We start from the raw sequence: 16,527 nt of genomic DNA, 5'->3' as shown, positions 1-16,527 counted from the left end.
GACACACAGCCCTCTCCTCACTGTTGTGGCTCAGAAAGCCACCCGGCCACGTGCCCCGCACGCAGATGCCGTGCATGGGAGGCTGCACAGGCCAGGCAGATCCAAGCATTCCCAAGAACAGGCAGTTCTTTAAAGCTTTCCTCCTCACACATCCCCTCCCAGCAGCGTGTTCTCACGCAGGGGAGGTATTAGGCACGCTCCACACCCCCAACACGACTCCAGCAGGAATCATTTTGCAGAGCTGTCTGGGTGCCACATCTCTTATAGAAAGCACAGCAGGGAGTCAGGAAATCCAAACCCACACAGCATTATCCCAACAGTGCGGGCTATGGAGCAGCCACCCAGAGCAGAGTGGGAGGATGCTACTGCTACAGCCCAGCCCCACCTGGCAGCACCAGCTGAATGATAAGGCAGCAGAGGTGGCAGATTAGTTTAATCAAAGGTAGTCAGCCTCAATCCATCCTGCAGGCACACAGCAGAGGGGCAAGGATTGTGCTACAGTACACTGTTTCACTGTAGTGAGAAGCTGAAGAACTATCCCAGCAATCCTTTCTTTTTTACAGAGCCCCCACCACAGCCACAAGAGAGGATTCGATCTTCTCCCTTCATCTCTCCGTCTTCCTCCCCTTTGGTTTGTACACCAGCAGCACTGAGGAGTTACCAAGCAATGAGACCCGTTCAGAGACTCCTGAACAATCACAGATAGAAACGTTAAAGAGGAAAGTATCCTTGGTGATAACAAAAGGCAAGGCTTTCTAACAAGTCAGCAGTAAGTTGTTGGGAACCAGAGAACAAATATTAACACCCAGAAAAACTAATTTCCAGCAAACTGAGAGTTAAAAAGAAAGAGATGTGCCTAAGTTTACTTAGGAAGGACACTCAGGCACTAGTCTCCGAGTTTCCATTAAGAGGAGGTTTCATGCATTACAAAGCGATTTTCCCTTCCCTAGTTTATAAGCCAATTAGATAAAGACCAAGTTAATCCCTTATTGTGTTCAGAGAGCCACAAGTAGACACCAAACACAGAGATTAGTCCATTTGTTTAACTGCCTCCCCAGGTTTTGGCAGCTGAGAGAGCATCACACAGTATAAATACTAAACCCAAGCAGAACAGAGCCCTCAGCTCCACTGGGGCTGCAAGGTCTCACCACCAAGGCAACACCCCTCCTCCATCTAAACCCTATAAAGGTGACTTTCATCCAAAATCATCTGATCTCAGGAGTTTACCTGCACTGAGAATAAGAAGAGTGCAGAAACACGTCAGTTCACGCAGAGAGAAGCAGCGGCAGTGATGCCAGGGGGAAACAGTGCATAGCAATGTTTTTATCTTTTCTTTTTTTTTATGTTAGCTTTTTTCCCACTTCACCCCTCTGGGCAGAGGCACCTCCCCTGCAGCGAGGCAGGCTGCAGCACAAAGCTCAAGACAGCAGCATTACCAGCCCCAGCTCTCTCGCAGGGTGAATGCACAGGCCTTACATGTACCAAGAAGCCCAGAGCCCAGCAGAAGGCAACCCCCAGCTGCAGACCCAGAACAGCACGAGCCTCACATTCCCGTTCAGAAAATGGGCTCAACATAGCCCAGCTCACATCTTTTCCTGCAGAACTTCTACCAACCACCACACCCCAACCCTCTCGTGGTCAAACACCAACCAGAAGCATGCCAAAACACCAATATATCAGAAGAGCTTAAAACCGCAGACACTCACCCGCTTCAGCTGCACAGCCAGGTCAGGAGGAGCTACAGACCCATCTGCTGAGGAAACCCCTTTCCTAGCAGGGCAATGCCCAGAGCATGAGCTGCTCTGCTCCCTGACAGACCCCTCCTCTGGCACAGCTGAACCAAATGAGGTGCTTCAGGACCACCAAGATACATTTGCAGCAGGAGTGGTGTAACCCAAAATTTGAGATGAGCCTGGGCTGGTCCTGTGGCACCCCAGCACAGGCTGGCTGCTCCCTGGACCAAGGTAACCAGCAAAAAAAGAATGAATTTCTCTGGTGTTCTGCCCGTAAGATCTAAGAAACAGCTGTCCCCTGCCCACAGCATGTCATTTGTGCCTAAATTTGTGACAGGCTTTAGAAGACTCTGTCCCCGTGGTTTAGTGAAGTTCCTGCTTCATGTGTGGTTGGAATGAGAAATGGATGAACCATTTGCTGCTGACAGCAGTCCCACGGCTCCTGGGAACAGCTGGGAAAGGTCCCGGACCCACTCCTCCCAGTAAGAACTTACTAGTTAATAACCCTGCCCCTACCATTTAGGGGGGTCCTGCAGGGCTCACCTCCAGTCCAATAGTTTTGGCAGAAAGGGAATGGAGGGTGTTTGTGCTCAGAGCTGAAGGTACCCACCCATGTGCTGAGGCAGGGAGCACAGGAGGTGGTTTTAGGGGGTGTGGGGGTTCCCACCCCAGCAGACCTTCCTGCGCAGACAGCTCTGCACAGCAAGCCCCTCCTCGTTAAGCCAGATTTGAGTTTCCTGTTGCAGGGGGAGTGGGCCACTGCTGCTAATTACAAGATTAATTCTCCTCCCTCACAAGAGTGTCCAGGCAGCTGCAGCTCTCTCTGCCATCCACTCCAGCTGTGGGTCATTACCAGGGTCCCCTCCCCACCACACCTGGGAGCTGGGAAGTGGCATTTTGGCTGGGCTAGCAGAGCAGCTGGCCTGGCCACCTGTGAGGCCTTGAGCTCCCACTGCTCTCTGGACAGCTCTGGGCGTCTTCATAGTGGATGAGGGAAGCGGCAGCACCAGGGAAGGCTGTTCCCACAGCATTCAGTTGTTTCACTGGTTTCTCAAGCTGGCAGTCAGCACAGTGGTGGGGTTGGTTTTTAGGAGGCTCCATCGCCACACTGTTCCGTCAAGACAGGGGACAGGGCAGCATCTGAAGAGGTGCTGTGGCCATGGCATTGGGAGCGAGGCGAGAAGGCTGCCCTCGCGTTCCCTCAGCCAGGGAGGGCTGCCCACCAGCCTCCCGCAGCCCTGTCCCCCGCCAAAGCCAGCGTCAGATGGAAAACCAAACACTTCCTCTTCCCCTGGCCTGCCAGGCAGCCCCTCTGATCCCACACACATCACCGCAATCAAAGGAGCACGCTTTCACTGCAACTTTTTTCCCTTCCCGGTCCCTGTCCACCCACATAACAAACTCCCGTGTGAAAACAGCTTTCAGGCTTCCCAGGAGATGGCAGGCTCCTTGATGGGGTTTGAAAACTGCAGCTGCTTCTGGCTTTGTCTTTTAAAACACATCAATCAGCAAGGGTTTTTTGGGAAGCACCCTGTCAGCACCTGTCCCCCTCAACACTCCCAAGGACCAGCCCAACAAAGCTCCCTAAATGGGCCCTGGGGGAGCCAAGTTTGTTGCTTCCTCCCTTTTTCCCACCCAGGTTTCAGGGTGTAGCGCTGAAGGAGGAACCACCCCAGACTCTCGATCTAGCAGATGTAGCACAGACATGTGAAAGGGGCTGAATGTCCTCTATACCCAAAGCAGCACCAAGACCGAGGTGGTGGCAAGAGTAACAACAGCTGTAAGATAAATTTATGCAAAAGTGCCTGGCAGCATTTAAAACAGACCACAAGAGTCCTGACCCTGAGCACCCCTCTCCAATACCAGGAAAACATCCTTTTTTCCTCTTCAGGCTGGAATCTTACAGAGCCATGGTTTTTTAAATCAACGTGCCAGAGTTTTGGCTGTGTTCAAGAACTCATGCATCTGCTCCAATTTTCTTCGGAAATGGTCAAGAATAACCTGCCGAATACAAGGAGGAACCCACACCTTTGGAGGAAAAGCTTTAGCCCTGCAAACTGGACAAGACTCACTGTATTGATTCAGGGATAGAAATGGATTGTTCTGTGCTCTGCTGCTAAAGCAAAGCTTCAGAAGTGGCTTAACTGATGGGTGTTGGTCCAAGCATACTGGGCACAGAGAGCTTCCTCCTGACCTGGCACGAGTGCTCCCAGTCCACTCAGACTGCAAAAACTCAAGCCTGGGATCTGGCCATCCTGACCAATTTATGTATTAGGAAGGACCTCCCTCCCCATTCTCCTTGGTGGGAAATTCTCCTTTCCCCTGAGATGATCTTTCCTTTAGGAAGAGCTGGTCTGCACCGTGAGCCCCCTGCCTCAGTCACTGGACAGAGGGTGACAGTAACACCCAGCAAGTCTGGGTACCATAATGCCCTTCCATCTGAATTGTTCTTCAGCAGCAATGCAGAGCAAGTTCCCATCAAGACCAGCAACACCAGAGCACCACGTGCCCAGCACAGATAACGACCCACACACAGCCACTGAGGTCTGGTCGCTGCTGCATGGCACCAAGGCAGCAGCCATGCAGAAGCCACTGACACCAAATAGACAGAAAGCTTCTCAGGTACTGGAGCTCAGACCTCCGAGCCTCTTCCAAAATCCACAGCAGACTGTTGGCTCCGTCCCCTCCCTCGTGAGTCACACGCCCACCTGAAACACAGCGTCCTCTGCCCGTCTGTCAGGACCAGCCGGAGCTGCATACTGGCCTTCTGTTCCCCGGAGATGTGCAAAGTGAATGTGAAAGTACAGGCTGCAGGGACTAGGTGGAAGCTGTTCCAAAAATGACGAGAACGGAAGTCTCTGTGCCACAGAGGTGTGGTGGGAGCCAAAGGCCAGCTCTGGAACTAAGTCCCTCAGCATCTCTTTGTAAATCGCCTCCTGCAATTGCCCAGGTACTCAGGGAAGTTGTTGCAAACTTAACAAATGTACATTTGCTTACACAAATATTTTTACAATGCTTAAAAATCAACCCTGAGAAATATGCTCTAAACATTATCTTAGAACAGAAGCTGGTCTGCCTGCCCACCAGAACCACACACAGTGGCTGGCCTTGTCCTGACTGACACAGCCTGGCACTGCTCTCCCCTGGGGTGGCACTCAGCTGTTGCACTCGACAGAACCACAGTCTTGCTGGAGGAGAGGATCCAGTGAAGAGGAGCTCTGCAGTTTCTTCTGGCATCAGACTAATCATCCATTTCAGCCTCCTCTTTTCTGCTAGGAACAAAAACAAGGAAGGGTCACAGACTTAAAAAGTAGAAACCAAGAAGACCAAATAACTATGTCACTTGGTTAATAAGGGGCTCAGATACATGGGGTTTGAGATATATGGTCATAAAGGGAATGAGTTTGTTTTTTCTGTTGCACAGACCTCCAAACTAGCTGGCCTTTGTGTAAGCTTCAGCATCTGCCATGGCAGGAAGGTGTTAGAGGTGTTAAGAGATGAAGCTCCAGCACAAACGGGACACCCAGCCTCACACTGCACAGGGCTACACCCATGGCCAGGCCACGCTGTGCAACTGCCACTACAAGAGCAGCGAAAGCCCCTTCTTTTGCTTCTGGCTACATGACTCAAAGAATAGAGTAGCTGAGCTGAGCATGACCAGTTGCACCATCCAGGTGTCCTAAGGAATCCGTAAGAGGTACCTCAGTCAGCGTTAAGTAATCCCTCACTATTGCCACTGGCTACCCTCACTCCTTCTGGTCCATCAGGACCCTCAGAGCAGAGTGGGCTTTGAGTCCTGACACATTTCATTCATCCCTGAGCAGCTCTTCAGGCAGGGCTACCTGGTGTCTGTCCAGCCTGGTACTGGTGTGGGTCTGAGGGAATTCAACAACAAAGTCTCGTGAACCATGCTGAAGAGGCAGTGTAGCCCCAACACAAGGAACTCCTACGCCTCAGTGGACTTGCTATGGATTTACACAGATAAACAGAGCAGCCGCTAGCCTACATTATGTAAGAGTGGGGGAGTCTGACCCTCCCCTTGCTTTCTGGGGACAGAAACCAGCTCCCTGCAGGATATTTCTGTTCACCCTCATGTCACACCTGTGGGCGTTAGTGCTTTGCTTATCGCAGGTGCCGGAAACAGACCAAATCCCCAATGACCTTCCCCAGCCTAGGACAGTGCTCTGCAGAAGAAACGTGTGAGGTAGCATGGCTACAATCACCAGAAATCACCTTTTATGGAGGCAGCATACGTCCTGATGTCACTTGAGCTCACCTTGTTACCCCATCTGTCCCTTTAATGCCATTACTGAAGATCATTACATGAGCAGATCCCCTTTGGAGAGGCAGTTGCTTGGACTGCCCACACACCTACCTCTCTGGCTCAGAAGAGATGACCTCCAGTGGTGAACACAGCTGCTTCCGAATATACTCCCTCGATCTAATATCAGCCTGGAATTAAGGAGGAAAATGAGTGAAAATGGATTGATCAGCCTGCTTGGTGCTTGCCCTTTGTTATCTCAGTATGTCCCTGCACACCCTGATGTCAGTACATCACAAATAGCTCTTGTACGACTGTGTTGCAAAGAAGAACCTGCATGTTTCTTTTCTTGTTTGGTTTCTGTGCCTCACTGCAAGCTGCTTGGGAGAATGAAGACTTAAAATGAAGAAACAGAGGGTCCTGGACCAAACAGCCGTACTGGAGTACAGTCCATTTCAGAAGCAGAAATGACATTGGCTGAACCCTTGCTGTTTGCCCCTTTACTTCTCATAGGAGTAAGGAGATGAGACATTGGGCACAGATAGCTCCTGCCAGCCAGTGCCTAAGGTCTGCTCAGCCCTGACCTACCCCAAGCACGGCAGGATGAACAGCCAAAGTAGGACCCAGACTGGCCTTCCTCAGCAAATCCCAGCTGCAGCTGAGTGCAACCAGCCTTCACCAAGGGCCCCTACGAGACCCAGAGGATGAACTAGTACAGGCTTCCAAGCACACACTGTGTGCAGTGAGCCTTCTTGCAGCAAGCACTGACCCAGCTGGAATCCCTCCCTCATCTTCCACCTACACTGAATGGCTGCTCATCATCATCCAGGGATGTGACAGGCCAGCAAGGATTTCCAGAGACTTAGTAAGTAGCAGTGTTCACTGGCAAAGGGAGAGTTGCTGAGGTGATGGACTGCTTTTCCATTGTGCCTTATCTCTACACCAGAACTGCAATTCTTTGATGAACCCTGGCAGCAGAGCCAGACTGGAAGACACTTGGGAGTCTGAGAGTGCTCTAGTGCTTTCATCCTTAGAGCCGACCCAAATGACTTCTTCCACATATAGACACCTCCAAATGCAATGCAGGAAAATGTAATGAGCAGCTAAGCTCCTTGACAGGCCTTCCCCAACAATAGCTCATCACTGTCTGATGAGAAATGGAATAGACTTGTTAGAAACTTCAGGGCAGGGTAAGTCTTCCTTCCTTCAAGAGTAGATATTCCAAAAAGTAAACCAGCTCTCCTCTTGAACCAACGGAAGTTGCTCCACCACCCTCACTCTGTAAAGGGATCACATGCAGGTCTCTGTAGTGCTGAGGAGTTCCTGTGCATCAGCAAAAGGCTCAGAGATAAAGGTGCCCAAAATGAATTACTCCCCTTCAACCCAGGACTCTGCCCACCCTTCTATTTATTGGGATCTTCCTCATCCCTTTTGCTCAGAGCTAGCAAAATCCTTCAGCCTGTACTGATATACAGAAGCAGTATGTCCCCTGGCCCCCAGAAAGTTGTTGGGAGTGCCAAAACTATATGGATGTGAAGGCAGATCTCTGCAGCAGTGCAAGGCAATTTAGCATGAGACAGTGGCTCATAGATCCCTTCTCAAAAGGTGGGGAACTACTGAAGCATTTTATTGACTTGTCCCAGAGCAGCAGAATGCCCCATGGACTCTCCTGCAACAATCTTCACTGTATACTCAGTGAAACAGAAGCTGTGTCCCAGGACTATGCTAAGAGGGATTCCCACTGGCATTGCAAGCAGGCTCACAGCACTCCAAGATCATTCATGGTCTTTATAGCTGTGATGCTGTGATGCTCCCAAAGGATTAGCTCTTCTGGTCACTCATCAGCTGAGAAATGGGACTCTGCCCTCCACAGGAAACTGTAAATTGAGAGGGGGAACAGGGCTATGGAGAGGGCTGTAAAGTTTGGGAATATGGCAATCCAGCAGGCGAGTTCTCAACAGGACATGGGATGAAAAGAGAGAAGCTGGCATTGCCCATTCTTGTACCCATCCCTTTCCTTCCTCTGTTCCAGCAGTTGTATGATGCAGCAACAGATGGAGAAGCACACCACTCGTCTGCTGCATATCCTTTTCCCTAGGCAAGAGCTTGGCTCATCCTGCCTATGCGCCTGATGGGCTGGCTGTGTGATGGTAATTATGCAGCTAAAGCAGGTAAAAACATCCACTAAAAGCAAACAGAGACAAGACATAAGCACATCCTTGGCTCTATCGCTTCTTGGCAGCAGTTGCAAGGCAAGTGACTGACACACCTTTCACACTGTCCTACCTCATGAGTCCAAAGGCAAAGCTGCCACGGAAGACAACACCAGGACGTATCCGTGCTCTGGGGTCTGCTTTCCAGTACCAAAATCAAAAGGAGTAATGTTGAGAGTCTACCAAATCCATGGGTAACTGCCCTCGTCATTTGAAACTGAGCTTGGAGCCATCACCAAACCTCATCAAACCCATACTCATGCAAGTGTCCAGTTCCTCCCTTCCTCTTCTGATATACTCTCCTGTGACATGAGCCCTCCTGAGCTCACCAGGAAAACAAGATTGGTGTGTCTTACCAGCAATGCAGGATAGTACGCGGTCAGAGTGGGGCAAGAACACCAATGGAAATCCCAAGAGCTGCAAGAAAGTGTTGCTGGACATTTACTGGATGTTCTTGTCCTCCAGAAGTATTATTGTTCAGCTTTCCAATGCTGCACCATACTAGCAGAAGACTCTTAGATGCTATCACAAGCACACAGATCCTGGGCTCTTGGACAACTTCAAGAACTGGCAGTTGATTTTTACATTCCCTCAAAGTTTCTTTTTTAGAAACTTCCTTTCTCAAAAACACTGCTACGCCATGACATTTTAGAACAGCTGCTGTGCCCCACCTCAAAGGCAGAGTGTCTCTCTCCACTTAAAAAAGCAGTATGTGACCTTCCCAGCTGGAAAAGCTTCACAGCATATGACGATCATGCTAATAAAGTGGGTTAACGCATCCCCAGTGGCTGTCCTTGAAGCATTTGCTACTCTCATCACTGTTCTACTTCTGAAGTATCTCTCCCGCACCTCAAGAAGCTCCCCACCACCCCTCCATCCCTGCACTCCTAGTCAGACCTCTCAGGTGGAGACTCTGCCTGCTTACTGCTGGAAACGCAGCTCCACAACTGCTTAATGATTCTGCAAGCTTGAGAATGAAAAATAGTTATGTAAGGGGTGGTTTGTTTGGGAGATTTTTTTCCTTTCTCTCTGTAATTGGACAGTTTCGTAACTGAACTGACAAATAACTTTGATCACTCTTCAGGATAAGAGATTACGTGATGTATTTTATAACAAGGGAAGGAGGTTGTTCAATAGAGTCCCTACTGGGAGACCAAGGCAGCAAGAGTCACATATACAAACTATTTTTCTGGGGGAAAAAAAGCCCAACCACCTTCTGCTGATAACATAAGCTAATGCTTATGTTATGTATGATTAGGTGGCAAGTTACTAGCCAGTCCTCACTCCTAACACAGTGCTGAGAGACAGCTTAACCCAGCGTATTAACCAAGAGGCTAATCAATAAGATGGATAACTGTCCTCTAATAATCCTCACAGATTGTTTCTATTTTCAGCGGGGACTAGTGCTGGCATTAGGGTCTGGAATTGTTGCTTTGCCTATTTTGTGAGGGGCAGTGGTGATCCCTGTGCACCCAGCAAGCTTGCAGTGAGGGATACCTCTGAAGGGAGTTAAGAGTTTCAGGATATCAGCTACTGATTTCCCTGCTGCGCAGCAGGAGCTATTCACACAGAGGAGAGGGATGACAGCTTATTTCTCAGTTGTCCTAAGGGCAAGTGTTTAATATTTCACATGAAGTGACCTGCAGAAATTCACAGCCCTGGGCAGGCCTACTTCTGTCCTTCTTGGTGGGCTGGAGCAACATCAGGCTGTCCCATCAGCCACATCCTGAGCCAGCAGGAACCACTGGGCAAGATGCCAGCTGGAGCTAAAAGGATCATCAAGTGAGCTGGAGGCTGGTGTGCAGCCAACCAGGAACCTGAAACAGCGAGAGCAGAAGAATCAGTCCCAGTGCAATCCTTGTCAGCTGGAGAGTGTTAAAAGCTTCTGTTTCCCTGCTGTGCGTGGGGATCCTGGGTCTGAGCAGGCTTGGAGCATGGGCAAACACTGGAGAGGGGTTCTGACCTCTGCCAGAAGCAGGCAAGGGCAGTTGCTCTCAGGAGGGCTTGGTATTGTTCCAGGGCCACTCAGTTTGAATGCTTTGCTTATTATTCTGGGATGACAGTTCCTGCATACCTCAGTCGCTGTCTGGGTAGCTCCAAATGACCAACCCTCTGCAGAAGAGCCTCAAAATCTCACAAACTGGCTGGGCAGAGAGATCACGCCCATGCAAGTAAATTCTCCTGGACTGGCCTTGCGCTTAAACATGGAATAAGGACCAAGTGAGATGTAAATACTGAATATAGGTGATAATGAACTTCCCCCTGCTTTCTCTGAAAGATCACTTCTCTCACCTGCATCACAGCCACAGTTCCTTTGGCAGCATGACCACATTGTGGGCTGAATGCAAATCAAACTGTTTCTGATCACTGCCTAGATAGTATTGCATGCCCAAGCACAACATACCCTATACAGACCTGCCAGCTGTACTTCTAGGAAAATAGAAGGTTTAAGTTCCCACAACAGTTACATAGCACTACCCATGCTGCAGCATAGTACTGCCTTCATACAAGCCATAAACACAGCCTCAAGAAGGCATGGGCAGCTGAGCTTTCTTAAGAGCATTATAATTCTAGGGCTACCAGAACTTACAAACTTGGAGCTAATGATCCAGAAGTCTTTCAAGGCACTGGAAAAGCCATAACCACATCACCCATCAAGTCTGCAAGCTTGTCCTGGGGACATGCCATAGCAAAAAGGGCAAGGAAGTCATCCACAGCAGGACTCCCCACAGCCTTCTACCTCCTAACTCCAGCTTCAGGTGCTCAAGAGCTGAGGCTTCCAGCACTGCCCTGTGTCAAGATCTGTGGAAGTTACCACACAGAGGAACTGTGACAGGGAGAAGTCCCATAGAAAGGTTTAAGTGTCCTCATCTCCTGCCATTCCTCTACCTCTACAGTAAACACACTCCTTTTTGGATTTTTAATCTCTCTGTAAGGAAAGTGACAACAATTCATTCCATCACCTTAAATAAAGGTCGTAGTTAGAGAACTGGAAGAGTCTTAGAACATAGACAGAAACTGGAGATAGCTGGAAATGAAATGAGGGTGATGAAAAGCTCCAAGTCACCTTCTTGTTTCCAAAGGGAATGCTTTTACCCTTTCCTCTGAACATGCCGAACTGCAGAGCTAGCTCAGAGCTCTGCAGAGGCATCTGTCCCTTGCTGGAAGAGATTACATAAGAAGATCTATCAGCCTACTCCCGTCTGGCAGGCAGTGGTTTATGAGATCAGAAACTCCAGTTCTGGTATGGACACTTCAAGGTTTGTTTTGCTCTAAGGCGTTAGATTTTTGCCTGGTTTATAACTATAGACTCGAGACTCTGTTTTCAGAAAACACTGCAGTACCAATGAGAAGCTCCTGTGTGCAGAGACTGCGTAACAGCCCTCAGCAGGATCACCTTAGCTGCTCTGAGGAGCTGCAGAGCAAAGGTAGCCAGACACCTGACAAGAACGGCGGTGTAGCAATGCGAACGGCATGTTCCAGGGCAACGTTACAAACATGGACATCTGAATGGGCCCTGCTCCCTGGGCAGTCGCTGGGTCTGGCCTGCCTGAGCCACTAACAACAGGGTGACCCTGAGAGAAGGGAAGCACTTGTCAGGCTAGAAGTCCCAGAGGCTTTATACCTCTCCAGATCCTTTCCTCAAGGCCTGCTGTGATTTAATTAGTCTGAAGCTGAGCCTTGGTGGCAGCTGCGGCTCACTGACAGTGATCCAGTGCTGTCACCTACTGGCTGGCTGCCGCCCCAGAGCCTGCAACTCCTTGCAGAGTGCAGTAGCAGGAAAAAGCCCAGAGGAGCAGCACTGCAGTCTGTGCTAGGCTCAGAGTGCCCAGGAAAACTGCATTTCCAGCTCCTCTGTATTAACATCAGCATCACAGAAGTTGCCTGCAGAGTGGAACCAAGAAATCAGTCAGGCTGGGTCTGCAGTAAGCGCTTTGTGTGCTTCCAGGCACTGTGTCACAAGAACAAGCAAGGAAGAAGGAAGGATCAGTTAGCTACCACGTAAACAACACCACAACAGGCTGGGGAGAACAGGCCAGCAAGAAGGGTGCCAGCTGCAGAACTGTCAGTTGCAGACGGGTGGCAAAGTGAGGCTCTGAAACATCACCATAGGCTTAGCATCCACAGCCCTCCTCCGCTGCCTGCTTGCCTGCTTCCCTACTCCAGGCCTGCCTTCCCCTTCCTCAGCTCCCCTGCTTTTGTACCTGACGGATGGGCTCCGGGATCCGGTACCTGCAGCAGGACTTGACTAGGCGCACAGCTGTCTCCAGGCACACCCTGTGACCCGCAGAGATATAAAGCGGCTTGGAGCTGTTGTTGTAGCTACGCAGGACCTGTGCATTCAGAAACAAGAAAGATCAAATACTTAAGAGGCTTATTTTAACAAATACAGAGTGGCAGATGAATTATAAGCTAGCCAGTTGCCTTCAGAAGGTGGGATGGTGGCTCTGTATTTGGCAATTCCCAGCCTTCTTGAACCTCTTCTACCTCCCAGTATCTCCTCATAGGGACTGTTTGCTCTTTTGGACCCCTGTGGCCCTTCCCCATATGCCTCACGCTGCTCTGGGAAACAGAGAGAGACTTGCTAATGCAGGCTATGTTGAAATAACACCAGTCGCAGGAAGTTTCTTACATCTGCCCATTTCCTGTGCAGCACCCTTCTGAGTCAGAGGCTCCCGTATTGCATTCTGGTAAGCTACTACAGAATTAGCACTTCTCCTTAGCTGCGGTTCACGAACGGGGGTACTGGAGCACGGCACCTCAGATGCCATAGCCATGGACGTGAATATATCCAACACCTGAAGTGTCAATTCTTTCTACAAATGTCTGAGCCCACAGAAAGGGGAAAGCAGTGTTATTGATCACCTGTTCACGCTATGTTTTCCTGAACTAATATCACCGAGACAGTCCCACTAGAGAGACAGCATGCTCTAGTGCTCCCAGCTACACAAAGCTGGAAGACTCGATGGCCAAGCAAATAGGAAACTCCCCACAGCTTACCATGCCCAGGACTCTCCCTGAGGTGCCAGTCAGTGGGAACGTATCTCCTTCCCTCTGCAGGGAACGAATCTAGGGATAAACACACACAAGGTCAGTTTTTAGGAAGTACTTGTATGTGGCTGTCCCAATTCTCTTGGGATATTAGAATGGAAATAAATTCCCAGCCTGGCCTAACCTGCTCTCTGTGCAGCTCATTCCTGACCAAGCCATCCACCTGCAGGAGGTTCTTGGCCACTCCAATGCATGGTAGATCCGTCAGGACTCCGAGGTGACAGGCCACACCAAATCCTGCCAACAATGAGTCACTGTAACTGCAGAACACCAGAGAACAGAAATCTCAAGCAGCAGCACAGGGACCCTGGAGAGCACTGTTCTCCAGTAAAGTCCTACCTCTGGGATGGAGCAGGCCATTCCCATCTACAAGAAGTACCTGAAAAAGCCAAAAAAGAAATGTTACTTCCTATGCGCTGAGAGACACTCGAACAGGCAAACAGTGATGCTGGCCCCATGAGGAAGGAGAAGTCTGTCTCAGTCCTTTTACTTCTCTCTATAAGGGTCTTCCTGCGGTGCTGTCTACACCTGACTTAATGATCAGCAGCCATGAGCTCTTAGTGGCTGGCAGCACTCTTCACTGGTGCTGCACACAGAATGGGACTCCCATTATCAAGGGAGGCCTGGCTGTTCTTAGCTTAGCATCCCTCATCCCTAAGGAAAGGGCAATAGATACTTCAATACAACTCTGACACCACACTTTCCACCCACCAGTGGAAAACAGCCAGACAGTGTGGTCTCAGGAGTGGGTAGAACACCTTTCAGCAGTACTCTGCACCCTCATGACATCTCAACTCAGGACAAAGAAATATGCCATACCTGAGGTTTGAGCTTGGGCTCTTCCTGCTGAAGTCTCTGAACAGCTTCCACCAGGAAAGGGACCTCTCGGAAGGCTAAGAATCCTGCCACATACGGAGCACTCACAGCCACCATCCGGCAATCCTCATACAGCACCTGGGAGCAGTGGGACAGTGCAGAGACAAAGACCTCCAGGACTTTGCTGGTTAGTTCCTGACTGTTTCAGAGGCATCTCCTCTGGTTTATGTCCCCTAGTCTCATCTTTTTTAAAATAATCTGCTTCTGGATCTCTCCTACAAAGCTAAGGCCATTGGGTTGTGTCATTCTGTCACTCAATTAGAGAAGGGGATGGATAATGGACTGCTGACAGAAGGCAGCTAGACATCACCTACCATACCCTGCTTGAGAGTCAAGTCCTTGAAACAAAATTGGGGCAGCTATTCAAATAGACAGTGGGGGACCTCAAAGTTCACCCAGTCAGAGCATTATCAAAGGGTGTCTGTCTCTATACAGGGATAAGCCAAAAGAAACCGTGTAAAACGTTCACACAGGGCAAGTCAAGAATCATGGCAGGATTTGAGATTCAGTTCATAAAAATCCCAGCAGCCAGTATCAAACTTTATTTTTCTGCTTATTCTAGGTTTTATAGTTAAAGATCACTTTTATATCATTTTGAAAGCTGGGAAAGAGGCCAAAAATCTTTATTAATTCAAGTAAAATGACTGGGGGGTATAGGAGTCACGGCGGTTTTGAGAAGGCTTTTATGTATTACATCCCGTATTATTAGTTGATTCCCAGCAAGGACTCACAAACAAGACATCTGCTGTTTGAGTGCTACAAATACTTTAATTTCCTCTGTTGATTAGCACTGATTTTGTCTCCTTCTGGGTAGTGGCTGAGACGGATTATTTTTTATATACACGTAAAGCAATTAGAGACTTCTCTGGCTGACCATGGACTACACCTCATCACAGTATTTTCTGATTTACCAACTAACTTGAATTCATACTAAACCTCTCTCTCAACGCCTTTTAAGTTCCCAGTAATCTTACAAACCTCTCACAATTAGGAGTGGTTTGCATCGCATCTTCCTAAACTTCTGGCTAAATCCTTACACTTTTTTTTTTCTGTTTATCTTTCTTGCAAAGCATACAGCTGGAGACTTTGTTGAATGTACACGTGATAACGTACTGATGTCCTGTGAGGCAGACGCACAGTAGATAATGGCTTTTACGTAAGTTTTCTGTTAAAACCCTCACGTTCTTGCACACCTGGACACAACCCTAGGGAGTGAAGTTGTTCACTTGCCGTTACCTCAAGAGCTGGGTAGCTGAGAACGACCAGGGAAGCGCAAGCACTGATGTCATCTCCTTTGATATAAGATAAATCCACGCCTCCCACTCTTTCCAGTCCTGCAAAACTTGAATCTTTCTGCCACTCCTCAGTGTCCTCCTCAACCACACTGGCTTTTAACTGGGCCTGCTCTCTAGAGAAAGACCACACAGCTGCAGTCAAAAGGCTGACCCTTCCTCCTCGGCTCCAGGCCTCGTCCAGCACTGAGGCCCTCCTCCATCCCGGTCACCACAAACCGAACCGCGCTCAGGCTGTGCCCCTGCAGGCCCAGGAGGAGCCCACCGACCCAGCTGCGGGGGCAGAGCACCGGGGCAGGGGGGGAGCTCTTCTCGAGGGACCCCGTAACTTGTTGGGACGCAGGAACCCCTCCGCTTTCTCCAGAAAGGGGAGCCGGGGGATGGACCTCCCCTCACTCTGTGCTTATCCCCGTTAGGCCCGGGGGTGAAGGGGATCCCCGGCAAGGGGACCCCGCCGCGGCTGGCCCGCTAGCGAGCGGGAGAGAAGGGGGGAGCCCCGCCGGGCCTACCACCCCGCCATACCAGGCCCGGCCGAGCACGGTTGCCATGGCTACCGCACGGCCAGCCCCCCCCAACCCCTACAGAGCCCCTCCCGCGCATGCGCAGGGCGCGCCGCGCCGTTACCGTTCCCAACGGCGGAGGGTGGCGTCCGGCGGCGGCTCCGCTGCGCGCCCCGACATGGCGCCGCGCCGGAAGGCGGCGTCCGGGCCCGTCACCGCCACCCGCCGCCGGGAGGGCGGGCGGAGAGAGAAGAAAACGGGAGGAGCCCCGGGAGCGAGAAGGAGCTTTATTGAGAGAAACAACGCCGGGGCGGCGGGGGGAGAGGGGTCCTGCCCCCGGGGGAGATAAGGCCGCCGCCGGTGGTTTTGGGTTTGGGTTTTTTTTCCAAATTTGGTCCCAATTCGGCGGTGGGGCTGAAGAGGCTCCACCGGCGGAACAGAGAAAGGGCGGGCAAGGGGCAAGGAAGGGGCAAGGGGGGAGCAGGAGCCTGGTCTGGAGCTTGGTGACAGTTCGGTGTCCAGAGAAAGGCAGATTACAAAAGAAAAAAAAGAAGTCCCAAGCTTTTAAAAAAAAAAATCCTTCATCTTTAGCAGGCAGCT

General features: G+C 50.4%; 1 protein-coding gene across 3 annotated transcripts; it reads right to left on the bottom strand.

Annotated features, from left to right (window-relative positions):
• Positions 1-4,750: 4,750 nt before the first annotated feature.
• Positions 4,751-16,107, bottom strand: ENDOV (endonuclease V). 3 transcript variants are annotated; one of them, XM_010578547.1, is made up of 9 exons: positions 16,052-16,107; positions 15,372-15,543; positions 14,079-14,213; positions 13,599-13,638; positions 13,384-13,496; positions 13,209-13,277; positions 12,413-12,541; positions 6,109-6,185; positions 4,751-5,005 (listed from the first exon to the last, which is right to left on the bottom strand). In XM_010578547.1, the coding sequence occupies exons 1-9, from the start codon at positions 16,105-16,107 to the stop codon at positions 4,975-4,977; spliced, it is 822 nt and encodes a 273-aa protein (XP_010576849.1). In that variant the 3' UTR covers positions 4,751-4,974. The 3 variants fall into 3 exon arrangements, with proteins under 3 accessions (XP_010576849.1, XP_010576850.1, XP_010576851.1); XM_010578549.1 differs by lacking the exon at positions 4,751-5,005 and having other exon boundaries at positions 12,413-12,485; XM_010578548.1 differs by lacking the exons at positions 13,384-13,496; positions 13,599-13,638.
• Between the last annotated feature and the right edge of the window lie 420 nt (positions 16,108-16,527).

Source organism: Haliaeetus leucocephalus, unplaced genomic scaffold (assembly GCF_000737465.1).
Source record: "Haliaeetus leucocephalus isolate CR32 unplaced genomic scaffold, Haliaeetus_leucocephalus-4.0 Scaffold646, whole genome shotgun sequence".
In the NCBI taxonomy this organism is placed as follows: Eukaryota; Metazoa; Chordata; class Aves; order Accipitriformes; family Accipitridae; genus Haliaeetus; species Haliaeetus leucocephalus.
The sequence above is the reverse complement of the archived record's forward strand: the minus strand, read 5'-3'. Positions and strand labels throughout refer to the sequence as shown.

What these genes read in the sequence shown, in the direction of transcription:
- ENDOV (XM_010578547.1), bottom strand. Translation starts at nt 16,107, where the DNA reads ATGTCGGGGCGCGCAGCGGAGCCGCCGCCGGACGCCACCCTCCGCCGT. An exon ending in TGGCCTGCTCCATCCCAGAG is followed by an intron (nt 13,497 to 13,598) that starts GTAGGACTTTAC and finishes CATTGTTGGCAG; the next exon opens with GATTTGGTGTGGCCTGTCAC. An exon ending in CAGGGAGAGTCCTGGGCATG is followed by an intron (nt 12,542 to 13,208) that starts GTAAGCTGTGGG and finishes CTGAATGCACAG; the next exon opens with GTCCTGCGTAGCTACAACAA.